The sequence below is a fragment of the Sminthopsis crassicaudata genome, chromosome 1 (genome assembly GCF_048593235.1).
Source record: "Sminthopsis crassicaudata isolate SCR6 chromosome 1, ASM4859323v1, whole genome shotgun sequence".
Lineage (NCBI taxonomy): Eukaryota > Metazoa > Chordata > Mammalia > Dasyuromorphia > Dasyuridae > Sminthopsis > Sminthopsis crassicaudata.
Genome location: NC_133617.1, coordinates 19,214,323 through 19,230,785, shown reverse-complemented (window position 1 = coordinate 19,230,785; position 16,463 = coordinate 19,214,323). Strand labels below are relative to the sequence as shown.

Genomic DNA, 16,463 nt, shown 5'->3' with positions numbered 1-16,463 from the left:
ATACTAAAATCCAAAATTTCTAAATTTCTAAGATTCCTTTAATCCCAAAGTTCTTTGCTCTAAACCCCCTCCCAGCTCTGCCATCCCCTGTTCTAAGACCCCTCCCAGATCTGCCATCCTCTGTTCTAAGGACCCTCCCAGTTCTGTCATCCTCTGTTCTAAGGCCCTCCCAGCTCTGCCATCCCCTGTTCTAAGGACCCTCCCAGCTCTGCCATCCCCTGTTCTAAGGACCCTCCCAGTTCTGACATTCTCCATTCTAAGGCTCCTTCAATTTCTCAAATCCTATGACCTCAGATCCAATTTCTTCATTATTCTTAATAGTGCCAAAATATTCTTTTAGCTATTCCTACTATGTCTTCATATTAAAGAGCTCAGGTGGACATCATTAAGTGACGTTCCCTTCCCTTTTTCCTGCCCCAAGCTCTCCTAGAGTTCATTCAGCGTTACCTGGAAGCCCCGAAGCAGAGTCAAGAATCACTTCCCTCAGTTTCCCGAACCTCTTTCCCTTCTGGTTGGACACCAATACCTCACCACTGTCAGAAGGACCCCGGAATCCTTGCTCACTCTAAAGTTCAGGCTCACTCTCCCTTCCCCAAGAGGGTGGGCCAGTCCCCTCCAGATGCCCGGCTCAACTGAGCAGAAACCCTCCCACACGCAAAGAACTGCTGCTATCTGCCAACTTAATTAGGGTCCTTCTCTTCAGACCTCCCCTTATAGGTGTCTATCGCTCTCTCTCAGTTAGAGTCTAAGCATCCTGAGATCAAGGAATGTTTTGTTGTTTTTACAATTTGAAATCAGCACTTAACAATATGCTGAATAAAGAGAAAATCATTAATAAATGCTGTTTCAAGCACCCAGCCATCTTATCCATCCATCCATCCAATCCATCCATCCATCCATCCATCCATCATTCATTTCAGTTCCTTTCTCATCAAAATGGGTAAATTCCCCCTTCCATCAGCTTTTAATTTAATTTTGACTGGACATCTTTTTGTTTTCACTTCGGCCATTTGTGGACAAGCCTCCTCCCGTTCCTCTAGTGAGATTTTCCTTATATCAAAGAAGAACACAGTTTAGCAACAGTAACGGACACAAATGACAAGTAATCACTTTTCTGTGAAGGGAAATCTCTCGAGGGCCTCAGGCTCGTGTCCCTCGGTGGCTCGGCTATACGGACCTGGCCCGGGCCCTGACAAGCCGGGACCTCTGCTCAATTATGTCTTCTTACCAGTTTGATTCTATCCTCACAGCGAAGAAGGTTGATCATTACTTGAAGATGCTGGGGCAAGTCACCTGTGAGGGCCACAGAAAGAGCAATTAGCGGCAATCTTGACTCTGTTGGTCATTACTTTTGTGACTCAGAAGTCATTCAATCGGATATCACTTCCGGCCAAGATGGCGGCGTGGAGGCAGACAGCTGCTTGAGCTCCTCGTTTTCTCTCAGAACTTACTTCATGACAAGCCTCTGACTTAATGCTTGATCCAGAAAGAAATCCACAGATGATCACCAAGAGAAGACATCCTTGAAAGTCGCCAGAAAAGGTCTGTGTTTGTTCGGGGGAGGGTCAATCAGACTGGGCGCAGACTGAGGGCAGACAGCCAGAGCAAGACAGGCAGCTCACACAGCTCAGACCGGAGGGGGAGGGGTGTGATCTCTGCCGTTTCTGTGAAAGGGCTTTTGCCCCAGTGTGGATGCTCCGTCTTGGCAGCAAGCCAGGAGCGGTGGAGAGGGTGTAAACACCGGAGGTGAAGATTAAAACCCCAGAAAGCCAGCGTCTCTCAGAGCCCGGCCACCCCCAACCCCCACCTGGACTGACTCGGTGCGTTCTCGGAGCCTCAGAGGGCAGACTCAGTACAGTCATTGCTGTTCTGTTAGTGGCTCTCTGCTGCGCTACCCCCAGTCTGTAGAGGAAGCCCATTAATACCATCCAGCCCTATCCCCCGCAAAACAGACCAATTGTTTCTCTTGTCAGTTTGTTTTCTTTGATTCCTACTCTGACAAAATGAACAAAAAATTCAAAAGGGCTCTAACCATTGACAGCTTCTGTGTGGAGAGAGAGCAGACTTCAAATGCTGAGGAGACTAGGAACAGAATGTCCCCAGATGTATCCCCTGGGAGGGATATAAGCTGCTCCTCAATACAAAAGAACCTCATAGAGGAAATCAAAAAGGCTCTCACAAGAGAGCTGGAAGAGAAATGGGAAAAGGAAAGGGAAGCTTGGCAAGAGAGCCTGGAGAAGTCATCCCATGCATTCAAAGACAGAGTGGACAAAGAAATCAAATCATTGAGAAACAAGATTAGTGAGCTGGAAAAGGTAAACAACTCCAAAGAAAACAGGATTAGTGAGCTGGAAAAGGTAAACAACTCCAAGGAAAACAGGATTAGAGAGCTGGAAAAAGAAATCAGCTCTCAAAAAAATAAAATGGATAAAATGGAAAAAAATTCCATAGAAGATAAAAACTCAATTGGACAATTACAAAGAGATATAAAAAAAGTGAGTGAAGAAAATACATCATTGAAAATTAGACTGGAACAAGTAGAAATGAATGACTCAAGGAGAAACCAAGAGGGAGTCAAGCAAAACCAGAGAAATGAAACAATTGAAAAGACTGTCAAGTACCTTACCAGAAAGACAACAGACCTAGAAAACAGATCCAGGAGAGACAATTTGAGAATAATCGGACTCCCTGAAAAATGGGAGGAAAAAAAGAGCTTGGACACCATTTTCGAGGAAATTATCAAAGAGAACTGCCCAGACGTTTTGGAAACAGAGGGTAAAATAGACATTGAGAAAATTCATCGATCACCTACTGAAAGGGACCCTAAAATCAAAACGCCAAGAAATATAGTGGCCAAGTTCAAGAACCATCAGACAAAGGAAAAGATATTGGAAGCTGCTAGAAAAAAGCAATTCAGATATGGAGGATCCACAATAAGGATAACACAGGATCTAGCAGCATCCACATTAAAAGAACGCAGGGCCTGGAACATGATATTCCGAAAGGCTAAGGAACTTGGTATGCAGCCAAGAATAACTTACCCAGCAAGAATGAGCATCGTTTTCCAGGGAAGAAGATGGACATTTAACGAAATAAATGAATTCCATCTATTTTTGATGAAAAAACCAGACCTACATAAGAGGTTTGATCTTCAAATACAGAACTCAAGAGACTTCTAAAAAAGGTAAAAAGAAATCTTGAGAACTATACTTCTGCCAAAAAATATGTAAAGAACATATGTACAATTTGTCTTAGAAACTAGAGGTGGAAAGGAGATTATATCATAAAAAAGTATAAAGTGGTGGTACTACATCTCATGAAGAGGCAAAGGTAACCTATTATATCTGAGAGAAAGAAAGGAGGGAGATGAACATAGCGTGTATCAATAGACATATTCGATTTATGGTGAAACTTCTTCCACTTCATTGAAAAGTGAAAGGGAAGGAGTAAGCTAAGGGGAAGGGAATACAGTAATTTCGAGGAAAAGGGGTAAAATAAGGGGAGGATCTTTAAGGTGGGGGAGGGATCCTAAAAAGGGAGGGCTGTGAAAAGCAAGTGGTGTTCACCAGTTTAATACTGGATAGGAGGGTAAAAGGGAAGGAAAGGGGAAAAGCATAAGCAGGGGTTAATAGGATGGCAAGCAATATAGAATTAGTCCTTCTAACCATAAATGTGAATGGGGCAAACTGCCTCATAAAGAGGAAGCAGTTAGCAGACTGGATTAAAAGTCAGAATCCTACTATATGTTGTTTACAGGAAACACACCTGAAACAGGATGAGACATTCAAACTAAAAGTAAAAGGGTGGAGCAGAATCTATTATGCTTCAGGCAAAACCAAAAAAGCAGGAGTAGCCATCCTCATCTCAGATCAAGCAAAAACAAAAATTGATCTAATTAAAAGAGATAAGGAAGGGCATTATATCCTGCTAAAGGGAAGCATCAATAGTGAAGCAGTATCAATATTAAACATGTATGCACCAAGTGGTGCAGCATCTAAATTCTTAAAAGAGAAATTAAGAGAGCTGCAAGAGGAAATAGATAGCAAAACTATAATAGCGGGAGATCTCAACCTTGCTCTCTCAGTATTAGATAAATCAAACCACAAAATAAATAAGAAAGAAGTCAAAGAGGTAAATAGAATACTAGAAAAGTTTGATATGATTGATCTTTGGCGAAAGCTAAATGGAGACAGAAAGGAATATACTTTCTTCTCAGCAGTTCATGGAACCTATACAAAAATTGATCATATACTAGGGCATAAAAACCTCAAAATCAAATGCAGTAAGGCAGAAATAGTAAATGCATCCTTTTCAGACCATAATGCAATCAAAATAACATTTAATAAAAAGCCAGGGGAAAATAGACCAAAAAATAATTGGAAACTAAATAATCTTATACTAAAGAATGATTGGGTAAAACAGCAAATCATAGACATAATTAATAACTTCACCCAAGAAAATGACAATAATGAGACATCATACCAAAATGTGTGGGATACAGCCAAAGCAGTAATTAGGGGAAGTTTTATATCTCTACAGGCCTACTTGCATAAAATAGAGAAAGAGAGGGCCAACGAATTGGGTTTACAACTAAAATTGCTAGAAAAGGAACAAATTAAAAACCCTCAGACAAACACAAAATTTGAAATTCAAAAAATAAAAGGCGAGATTAATAAAATTGAAAGTAAAAAAACTATTGAATTAATTAATAAAACTAAGAGTTGGTTTTATGAAAAAACCAACAAAATAGACAAACCCTTAGTAAACCTGATTAAAAAAAGGAAAGAGAAAAAGCAAATTGATAGTCTTGAAAATGAAAAGGGTGAACTCACCACTAATGAAGAGGAAATTAGAACAATAGTTAGGAGCTACTTCGCTCAACTTTATGCCGATAAATTCGATAACTTAAATGAAATGGAAGAATACCTTCAAAAATATAGCTTGCCCAGATTAACAGAGGAAGAAGTAAGTAGTCTAAATAGTCCCATCTCAGAAAAAGAAATAGACCAAGCTATTAACCAACTTCCTAAGAAAAAGTCCCCAGGACCAGATGGATTTACAGGTGAATTCTACCAAACATTTAAAGAACAACTAACTCCAATGCTATGTAAACTATTTGAAAAAGTAGGGATTGAAGGAGTCCTACCAAATTCCTTCTATGACACAGACATGGTACTGATACCTAAACCAGGTAGATCGAAAACTGAGAAAGAAAACTATAGACCAATTTCCTTAATGAATATTGATGCTAAAATCTTAAATAAGATATTAGCAAATAGACTTCAGAAAATCATCCCCAGGATAATACACTATGACCAAGTGGGATTTATACCAGGAATGCAGGGCTGGTTTAATATTAGGAAAACTATTAGTATAATTGACCATATTAATAATCAAATTAATAAAAACCATATGATCATCTCAATAGATGCAGAAAAGGCATTTGATAAAATCCAACATCCATTCCTACTAAAAACGCTTGAGAGTATAGGAATAAATGGACTATTCCTTAAAATAATAAGGAGCATATATTTAAAACCTTCAGTAAACATCATATGTAATGGTGATAAACTAGAACCTTTCCCTGTAAAATCAGGAGTGAAACAAGGTTGCCCACTATCACCATTACTATTCAATATAGTACTAGAAACTCTAGCCTTGGCAATAAGAGCCGAGAAAGAGATCCCAGGAATTAGAGTAGGAAATGAAGAAATCAAATTGTCACTTTTCGCAGATGACATGATGGTATACTTAGAGAACCCCAAAGACTCTGCTAAAAAGCTATTAGAAATAATTCAGAATTTTAGCAAAGTCGCAGGATACAAAATAAATCCACATAAATCCTCAGGATTTTTATATATTACCAACACAATCCAACAGCAAGAGATACAAAGAGAAATTCCATTCAAAATAACAGTCGATAGTATCAAATATTTGGGTATATATCTACCAAAGGAGAGTCAGGAATTATATGAGCAAAATTACAAAACACTTGCCACAAAAATAAAGTCAGATTTAAATCATTGGAAAGACATTCAATGTTCTTGGATAGGCCGAGCGAATATAATTAAGATGACAATACTCCCCAAACTAATCTATTTATTTAGTGCTATACCAATCAGACTCCCAAGAAACTATCTTAATGACCTAGAAAAAATAACAACAAAATTCATATGGAAGAATAAAAGGTCGAGAATTGCAAGGGAACTAATGAAAAAAAAGTCAGAGGAAGGTGGTCTAAGTGTACCTGATTTAAAGCTATATTATAAAGCAACAGTCACCAAAACCATTTGGTATTGGCTAAGAAATAGACTAGTTGATCAGTGGCATAGGTTAGGTTCACAGGACAAGATAGTGAATAAAAATAGCAATCTAATCTTTGACAAACCCAAAGATCCCAAATTTTGGGATAAGAATTCATTATTTGACAAAAACTGCTGGGAAAACTGGAAATTAGTATGGCAGAAACTAGGCATGGACCCACATTTAACACCACATACTAAGATTAGATCAAAATGGGTCCAAGATTTAGGCATAAAGAACGAAATCATAAATAAATTGGAGGAACATGGGATGGTTTACCTCTCAGACTTGTGGAGGAGGAAGGAGTTTGTGTCCAAGGGAGAACTAGAGACCATTATTGATCACAAAATAGAACATTTTGATTACACCAAATTAAAAAGTTTCTGCACAAACAAAACTAATGCAAACAAGATTAGAAGGGAAGTAACAAATTGGGAAAAAATTTTTACAGTTAAAGGTTCTGATAAAGGCCTCATCTCCAAAATATACAGAGAATTGACTTTAATTTATAAGAAATCAAGCCATTCTCCAATTGATAAATGGTCAAAGGATATGAACAGACAATTTTCAGATGATGAAATTAAAACTATTTCCACTCATATGAAAGAGTGTTCCAAATCACTATTGATCAGAGAAATGCAAATTAAGACAACTCTGAGGTATCATTACACACCTGTCAGATTGGCTAAGATGACAGGAACAAATAACGATGAATGTTGGAGGGGCTGTGGGAAAACTGGGACACTGATGCATTGTTGGTGGAGTTGTGAAAGAATCCAACCATTCTGGAGAGCAATCTGGAATTATGCCCAAAAAGTTATCAAAATGTGCATACCCTTTGACCCAGCCATACTACTACTGGGCTTATACCCCAAGGAACTACTAGAGAAGGGAAAGGGTCCTGTATGTGCCAAAATGTTTGTGGCAGCCCTTTTCATAGTGGCTAGAAGCTGGAAAATGAATGGATGTCCATCAATTGGAGAATGGTTGGGTAAACTATGGTATATGAATGTTATGGAATATTATTGTTCTATAAGAAATGACCAACAGGAGAAATACAGAGTGGCTTGGAGAGACTTACATCAACTGATGCTGAGTGAAACGAGCAGAACCAGAAGATCTTTATACACTTCAACAATGATACTGTATGAGGATGTATGCTGATGGAAGTGGATTTCTTCAACATAGAGAAGAGCTAATCCAATTCCAATTGATTAATGATGGACAGAACCAGCTACATCCAGAAAAGGAACACTGAGAAATGAATGTAAACTGTTATTTTTACCTTCTGAATCCAATTCTTCCTGTGCAACAAAAAAATTCGGTTCTACACACATATATTGTATCTAGAATATACTGTAATATATTTAACATGTATGGGACTGCTTGCCATCTGGGGGAGGGGGTTGGGGGAGGAAGGGAAAAAAATCTGAACAGAAGTAAGTGCAAGGGATAATGTTGTAAAAAATTACCCATGCATATGTAATGTCAAAAAATGTTATAATTATAAAATAAAATAAAAAATTAAAAAAAAAAAAAAAAAAAAAAAAAAAAAAAAAAAAAAAAAAAAAAAAAAGTCATTCAATCTCTGGGCCTTAGTTTGATTGGGCTTGACTAAGCTCCCTGCTAACTGTAAATCCATGACTCTACCTTGTGTTTATAGGCAGAGTCCCCCCATAAGAAAAAAAAAAATTTCTTAATTTTGTCTCTGCGTCTCTAATGGGCGGCTAGTTACCACAGGGACCCAGGCCGGGAGACAGGAAGACATTATCTTGAGTTCAAATTCAACCTCAGACACCGATGAGCTATGGGACTCTGGGCAAGTCGCTCTGTCCGGTTTGCCTCAGTTCCCACTAAAAGCATACTTATGTGTGTATATACACACACATACGTATATTAAAATACGTATTGAAATATATACGTAAAATATATTTTAATATGTATATATGTGTTCCAAAAGTCTTAAAGCAGTTTACATGCATATGTGTACACATGTTTATAGCTACACACACATAAGTAAAAATGTAGCGTGCATATGTAATTGTATACATGAATGAATTACATATATATGTTTGTAGATAATGTAGATGTGAGGGCAAGAAGGCACACAAAATTTTCCAATGTATATTCTATATATTTCCAGTGCATAAGGAGAAAGAGATTCTAGGAAAGTGCTAAAAATTACTCATGCATATATAATGTCAAAAAAAATTTATAAATAAAATTAAAAAAAAAAAAAAAGGAAAGTGCTGTAAAGTATTCTGGGAATCATAGGATTATAGATTTAGAGTTACGAGGGACTTTACAGGGCATCGAGTCCAAATTTCTCTCCCATTTTGCAGATAAGGAAACTGAGGCCCAGAGAAGTTAAATGATTTATGCAGGCTTTTAAGTGGCTTGGAATTGGATTGGAATCCAGGTCCTCCAGACTACGATTTTTGTGCCCTCTTCCCTTTCTGCCACGTCATCTCTCTAGTTCAGACAGGACACTCAAGAGTCATTTCTTGCTTCAAAGGAAACACATAGAAACCGAGCGCTACAAAGCCTCACACTGCAATGATGCCCCCCTGTAATGATTAATCCCAGAATCATAGAGTTTAGGATCATAGATCAAGAAGGCAAGCGGGGGTCCTCAAGGATCATAAAGTCCTTTTTCATTTTACAGATGAGGAAACTGAGGCCCCCAAAGTTGAATAATTTGTGTGGGGAGGTGATGGTGTCTTGGGTAAGCGTCAAGCCCAGGCTTTCCTGACTGCAAGCGCCGCTGTCTTGCTCCTGCCCCAGTGCTATGAAGCTCCTTGCTCCCCTCTAGCTAATCCTGAGTTACTCCTGCTCCTTATCCAGAGCCGGGCCCGGCCTCCTCTCCACCCAATAACCCATAAATTCGGTGGGAGTGATCATCGATGGCCACGATCAAGAAGTCTTAGGTGGGAGTGGGACGGAGAAGTAAATATGAACTGCCCACTTCTGCCGGCCCCCCGCTAGACAAATGCTTCCATGAGAGATATTTCCCATATGGATAAAATGCTGTCGGTGGGTTGTTGGCTGATTTATGGAAGTGCCGACAGATGGAAATCCCAGCCCGGGCCTGGTCCCCGTGCTCAGTCGTTGTTATTCTGAGATGTTTACTGAGTACCAGGCATATAGAGCTCAGCCCTGGGCCCCCCGCCAGATTCTTCAGGGGCATGTGCCCCCAAGGTCCGGCACTCTGTTCAGCTCTGTACAGCCCCCCATTCCTGGTTCTTCAGGGGTCCCTGCCCTCAACGTCTCCAGCTTTCTTTTCACCAAGTGAGTTGCCTTAAAGGCAAAGGCAGAGAAGAGAATGGGCCACAGGCCCGTGGGTTCCAGGCCACCAGCCCTTTTCAAGTGACTGCTCACTTGGTCACAAAGGAGGGAAAGGCCCAAAGGCTACTTGGACCCCAACAAAAGTGCCCTCTATGGTACCTTTGAAAAGGGTGGTGGGGAGCCCACTGCCCCCCAAGGCAGCCCGATGCACTTGGGGACAACTACTCCATTAGGAAGGTGTTAAATAACAACAGATGGCATTTATTTAGCCTTTAAGATTTACATAACACTTTACGAATGCTGAGCCGCATGACAATCCTGAGTGGAGAGTGCCATTATTATCCCCATTTTACAGATGAGGAAACTGAGGCAGGCACAGGTGAAGGGACTCTCCCAAAGTAACACAGCTGGTAAGTGTCTGAAACTGGATTTGAACTCAGAACATTCTGACTCTGGGTCCTGCACTTTCCCTGGTGGGCCCCATAAGTAAGTGGAAAGAAAGCAGATTAAAGGTCAGGGACTTTGTGTGAATCCCAAGCTCACAACATCAGGAGCTGCCATCATTTATAAGTGGGGAAACTGAGGTGAGTCAATGGGAGCCCAGAAGTCCTTCTGACCCTTCCTGTGTCACCTTGGACAAGAGATGAGGGGCTGGTTTGTCAGATGACCCCTAAGCGGGGGCCCCACGGACTCCACGAGAGGCCAGGGAGCGGGAGAACAAGGATGACCCGGGGAAGGGGCCCGAGCACTTACCGGCGTGCTTGTGGGGCTGCTGGAGACTCCGGGGTCCTTGAGGGCTGTTTCCCTGCTGCAGAAAGAGAGCAGCGCCTTTCACCATGAAAAAACTCTCACTGAGGCTGGAAGGAGAACAGAAAACAAAACTCACACCGGCTACCAGTCCCTCAGGCCCGAGACGCAGGATGGCGCCGCCGCAGGGGAGTCCTACAAAGGAAAGAGCCGGGCCTGAAAGGTAAAACAGCGGCTGCCATGTGCAGCCTGGGCCCAGCTTTCCAGGATAACCCATGTCCCCCTCCTCCTTTTTCTCCCCCTCTTCCTTCTTTCCCCCTCCTCCTTTTTCTCCCTCTTCTTCCTTTCCCCCTCCTCCTTTTCTCTTCTTCCTTCCTTCTCCCCCTCCTCCTTTTCTCTTCTTCCTTCCTTCTCCCCCTCCTCCTTTTCTCTTCTTCTACCTCCCTCTCCCCCTCCTCCTCTGCTGCTTCTTCCCTCTCCCTCCTCCTCCTCCTTTCCGCTTCCTCTTTTTCTCGTCCTCTTCCTCTTCCTCCCTCCCTCCCGCCTAATAATGGCCCAAGCTCAGAGAGTGACTAAACATCTTGTACAGCCATTAACTGCATGCGGGCCTCAGAGCTGGCTGAATGGTCAAGAACACACGTCCTCACGCACCGGGGGAGGAACAGGAGACTGAGGTGACCGGTCACGGAGTCCCTCGGTCAGGGGAACGGTTGGACGGGAGCTTGGCTCTCCTCCCCGTCCGGCTGCACCGTACAGCTCCGTCTCAGGGACTGCTGGGTGCTAGGACTGAGCTGCCTGGTTCTAGATGTTCTAGGGAACTGGCAAGAAGTGAGGCAGGAGTCACACAGTCAATTGGGAGTCCCAGGACCCGGGTTCAGGTGTGGGTGATGTGGGGAACTGGCCAATCAATTAATCAATCAATACTGATTATAGAGTTACATGATGCTGTGGATAGAGGCAAGACTTGAGTCTCCAAGACATTAGCAGAGCTGCCTCAGTTTCCCTTTCTATAAATGGGGATAATAGCAACTAGCTCCAAGGAGGTTGTGAAGCTCAAAGGAGATAACCTTTGATTTTTGTGTGTGTGTATATATCTGGGGATCTGAGCTAAGTATCTGCGGCTGGATTTGAACTCAGGGCGGGTGTCCTACCCATTGCACCACCTAGCTACCCTGAAGTGATCTTTGTAAAGCACTTTATTCATGCAAATCATTATGTCATTTTGATATTTTTATCATCGTGTATAATACATGTAAACATACTAGGCTGCCAGGGTCGGAGTCAGGGAGCCCTGAATTCAAATCTGGACTCAGACTGTGTGACCCTGAACAAGTTCCTTCACCCTGTTTACCTCGGTTTCCCCATCTGTAAAATGGAATAACAGCATCTACCTCCCGGGGTGGATCAAAAGAAATAATCTTTGCAAAGTGCTTGGCACTTATTAGGGGCTGTAAAAATATATGCATTCCCCTTTTCCCCAAGTACCTACTATGAACCAGGTACCGTGCTAGATACTAGACATAGAAATACAGCAAACAAAATCCCCTGCTGGAGTGGGATCTCCCATCTACCTTGGGGGGCTCAGGACCAGCCTCCAACAAGGTCAAGGTCACAAACCCCGTAGGCTTTATGTACCGGATTGGTCTGCACTAATGTTGTACGTATATATATTAAGTATCATATCACCTTCCCACAGAGACTTAGGCTGCATTACATTATTACCTTCTATCACATTAAATCATATAGACCAGTCGAGATAAAGCTCCTGGTGAAGAATTTAGACAATTGGAAAGATTTCTGTGTGCAGAGAGAATGTCAAAAAGATTCGATTCACGGCCTGCGGCTTTAGGTTCTAATCTACCACCTCTGACATCCCTTGTTCTAAGCTCCCTCCCATCCCTGACATCCCCTGTTCTCAGGCCCTCCCAGCTCTGACATCCCCTGTTCTAAGCTCCTTCCCAGCTCTGACATCCCCTGTTCTAAGTTCCCTCCGAGCTCTAACATCCCTTATTCTAAGCTCCCTCCCAGCTCTGACATCCCCTGTTCTAAGCTCCTTCCCAGCTCTAACATCCCCTGTTCTAAGGCCCCTCACAGCTCTGATATCCTCTGTTCTAAGCTCCCTCCCAGCCCTGACATCCCCTGTTCTAAGCTCCTTCCCAGCTCTAACATCCCCTGTTCTAAGCTCCCTCCCAGCTCTGACATCCCGTTCTAAGCTCCCTCCGAGCTCTAACCTCCCCTGTTCTAAGCTCCCTCCCAGCTGTGACATCCTCTATTCTAAGGCCCCTCTCAGCTCTGACATCCCCTGTTCTAAGAATCCTCCCAACTCTCATATGTCCTGTTCTAAGGCTCCTCCCAGTTCTGATATTCCATGTTCTAAGAAGCCTTCTAGCTCTTAGACTCTAGGTTCTAAGCTCATTACATGGTTCTAGGTAATGGAACAGAGAGCTCTTGGCTGCAGCTGGCCCAGCTATTCATAAGCCAGAGCATTCCTGCTACAGCACAGATACTTTGCCATTCAGAGCAGCAATACTCCTAATGTTGGAGACAAAGTCTCCTTCTCTCCTCCCACCCTCCAGCAGCTCCCTGAGGGGGAGCCTCATCTTGGAAAAAGAGTCTCCCGCCTCTTTGGGGGCCAGCGGCCTCCCCACGGAAGAGATAAAGCTTCAGCCCTTCGAAGAGCACCAGGAGCTCTTTCCGTCCCAAAGCTTCGGCAAAGTCAGACACATTAAAGTAAATCTGAGTTCTAAAAATAAACAGAAGCCACGAGGTTGAGGGAAAGGCTTGGAGCCAGGAACACCTGGAAGACTTTGGCCAAGTTCTACTCCTGAGCCTCAGCTTCCTCATCTGTAAAATGGGAAAAAACAAAACAAAACAAAAAAAAATACCTGCACTACCTTTCAAGGGTTTTTTTTTTTCTTCTTCAGTTAAGTGCTTTGCAAACCTTCAAGGGTTAGAGAGAGGAGGCTCCCATTAATGGGAAAGGTCACCTTGCCTGTGGTTCCCTGTTTGACATTTAAAGCCCTTCACCACTTGGCTCCAAGTCAATTGAAGCTTACTACATAAGCCCAGAGTCACAAGAGTCATCTTCGTGAGTTCAGATCTGGTCCCCAGACATTTACTAGCTGGGCAAGCCCCTTGACCCAGTGTGCCTCAGTTTCCTCATCTGTAAAGTGAGCTGGAGAAGGAAACAGCCCCAATCACCCCAGTATCTCTACCAAGAAAAGCCCAAATGGGGTCACGAGGAATAAGGATATGGCTGGAAAACAACTGAAGAGCAATAATATACAAGTGTGCCTCAGTTTCCTCATCTGTAAAATGAGCTGGAGAAGGAAGTGGCAAACCACTCCAGTATCTCTACCCAGAAACCACAAAGGGGCCACAGAGAGGAGGCCATGACTGAAAAATGAAGAACAATAGCCTATATTTGTACCCCCCCATCCCACTCCACCCTTCAGAGGAGATTATAAACGCCTGAGGGCTGAGAGCTGTGGAGGAGGAAGTCGGTTCTCCATCACTGCAGCCATCATGGCGTACACCTCGTGAGGGCTCTCAAGGGGAGTCACGCTCCAGGGCCAGGTCATTCTGGATGAGACCTTTCACCTCTGGCCCTAAGTTAGCCCCACACCGAGCTCCCTGAGATTGCTGAGCTCAAACCCCTTTCCCTCTGCTTATATCTGTACCAAACAGCAATACGGAAGCGACGCAGGCGGTTCTGCAGCGGGGAAGTCCCGCCTCAGTGACCCCGGGCCAACAAGTCACTGAGAAATGCATTTCTACACTGGGAGCTCCCCTGGCGAGGAAAAGCGGGTCTGGACTGAACAATCAAACAAGCAAATGAACATTTGGACTGGTTTCTTCTCAATTCAAGAAATACTCCATTGGGCCCTGAATTACACTAGGTACCAGAATAACTGCAAGGTATAAAATAGAACGCTGGCCCTGGGAAACCGGAGTTCAGGACTGGCTGGGAGACAAGCCACTAACTTCTCTGGGCCTCAGTTTCCCGGTCTGTAAAATTAGGACGTTGGATCGATGGCTTCCCAGGCCCCACTTCTGACCCCATGAAAGCACAGACGAGAGTCACTGAGATTCGATTTCCTCACTGGAACTGGGTTACACAGCCTCTACACGAAAACCCCCTTCCACTCTCAGTCTGTGATTCCATGAGGCTCTGGACCATCCATTATTATTATTATTTTTTCCCCTGAGTCTGGGGTTAAGTGACTTGCCCAGGGTCACACAGCTAGGAAGTGTTAATGTTTGAGACCAGATTCGAACTCGGGTCCTCCTGAATTCAAGGCTGGTGCTCTATCCACTGCGCCACCTAGCTGCCCCCCATCCATTATTCTAAACACCCTCCCAGAAATCACAAAGTCAGGACTGGGTCATAGTTTGTTGATCTAGGGAAGTGATGGGAACGAGCATTTATTAAGCACCTACCATGTGCCAGGTGATGGGAACGAGCATTTATTAAGCACCTCCCATGTGCCAGGTGATGGGAATGAGCATTTATTAAGCATCTACTATGTGCCAGGCTCTGTGCTTTACAAATATTTCCTCATTCAATTTGAGCTGAAGGGACCTCAGAGGCTATATGGTCCAATTTGACACATGAGGAAACTGAGACTCAGGAAGTCAGACTGGAAGGTAGACAATGTTCACTTCTCCCACCCGGAAGGGATTTCTCCGGGACCACGCAATGAACACAATGATAGAAGAACTGGAATCCACACCTTCTACCTCAATTTCCCACCCTTTCACTTGGGCCTTTTCCGCTTTGTTAGGGACAAATTTTCCAAAGTCTTCAAACAGGGATGAGCGATTGCAAACCCCGCCTTGCTCGGCAGCCTCACACTCACCCACGATCGATGGAGAAAGGCGTCCTCAAGCCCCCATCGGGGACGACTGATACTTCGACGGGTTCGTTTCAGCGCTGTCGGGGCTCCCCATAAACTCTTCCCTCGCCTCTCCCCCACTATTTCTCTTTGGGATTGGACGTGAAGAATTAGTCTTCTGCAGAGCCCAGGTCTCTGACTACTGAGTGGGCACCCGGGACCCCGGCACCGAGCGTCCAGAGCCCCGAGGAGAACAATGTCCTTCCACGCCTGCCCTGGGTACATCAAAGTGGATGCGGAAGGAAGGAGAGACGGGAGGGGAGGGAAGGCTTTCCAATCCAACACCCATCTCTTTTGTTCGGCACTTTCAAAAATAACAAACCCTCTCCCCCTCCCCCACAGCCCAATGGAAGTGGTCAACCTTAAAACCACTCTCAGTGACCTCTGCTGTGTGAATCACAGACAAAAATTACCTCGTCTCCCTTCCTCTCCCATCCCCCCAAAGGAAATGCTGCAACACAAAGAGAGCCAGCCCATTCTGTCCTGGGATCGGAGCCCCAGAGCTGGAAATGATCTCAGAGGACGCCTAACCCCTCACGTGACAGAAAAGGAAACTGAGGCCCAGAAAGGATAATTACGCTGCCCCCAAATCAGCCAGCCAGGGCAGGGACAGGCTCCAAGCCCCAAACTCCAGCTCCAGACTGCGAATGCAGGGCTTTTCCACTCAGGCCGAGCCGATGGCCCCTCACGTAAGTGCCGGGCGCTTCCCCCCGTCTGATGGAGGCAACCAGACTGCATCGATCGCTGCCTTTTAACCGGCTGCCTCTGTGCTCCCGGACAATCAATGAGACCACTTACTGGAAGAACATTTCTCAGAGAGGCAGGCAGGGCAGCGCATTAGCCCGTGAGGTCACTCTCCATCTCAAGAGCTCAGGGGGATGGCCCAAGCACACAAAGGCAAGGCCGGCCGGCCGCAGGATCCTCGGGCAGCAGACACCCGAGTTCACCGGGCTCTGGGCTCCCCAAGGGGACCGGCTGCACCAACCCCACCTCAAAGGACCCTTGGACGCTCGGGGAATTCCCCTTACCGGGGAAAACAGAAATTTAATTCATCAGGATTTCAAAGCACCCTTTTATGGAGTCTCTTAAGAAAAATGCATTCTTTTGATAGCCCACACTCCCCTAGCTCTGTGAAACATATAATTCCCTCTCTCTGTATGTCTCTCTCTTTTTCTCTTTATCTCTCTTTTCTCTCTCTCTCTCTATATCTGTCTTTCTCTCTTTCCTTTCTCT

The 16,463-nt window shown here is 44.1% G+C and overlaps 1 protein-coding gene across 5 annotated transcripts in view; it reads right to left on the bottom strand.

Annotated features, from left to right (window-relative positions):
• The window catches only part of SSH1 (slingshot protein phosphatase 1), a 95,404-nt gene that overhangs the window by 39,433 nt on the left and 39,508 nt on the right, over positions 1–16,463 (bottom strand). For 2 of the 5 annotated variants that reach the window (XR_012487086.1, XM_074295772.1), the window contains exons 3-4: positions 10,342–10,445; positions 1,229–1,293 (exon numbers count right to left, since the gene is read on the bottom strand). Coding sequence is in view for 3 of the 5 variants with exons in the window: in XM_074295772.1 (XP_074151873.1) it covers positions 1,229–1,293; positions 10,342–10,445 (169 nt within the window). In the remaining 2 variants the exon portion in view is untranslated. Of the gene's footprint in view, positions 1–1,110; positions 1,294–10,341; positions 10,446–10,986; positions 11,331–15,194; positions 15,424–16,463 lie in introns of those variants that run through there. The other 3 variants (XM_074295786.1, XM_074295797.1, XM_074295804.1) reach the window with 3 other exon arrangements.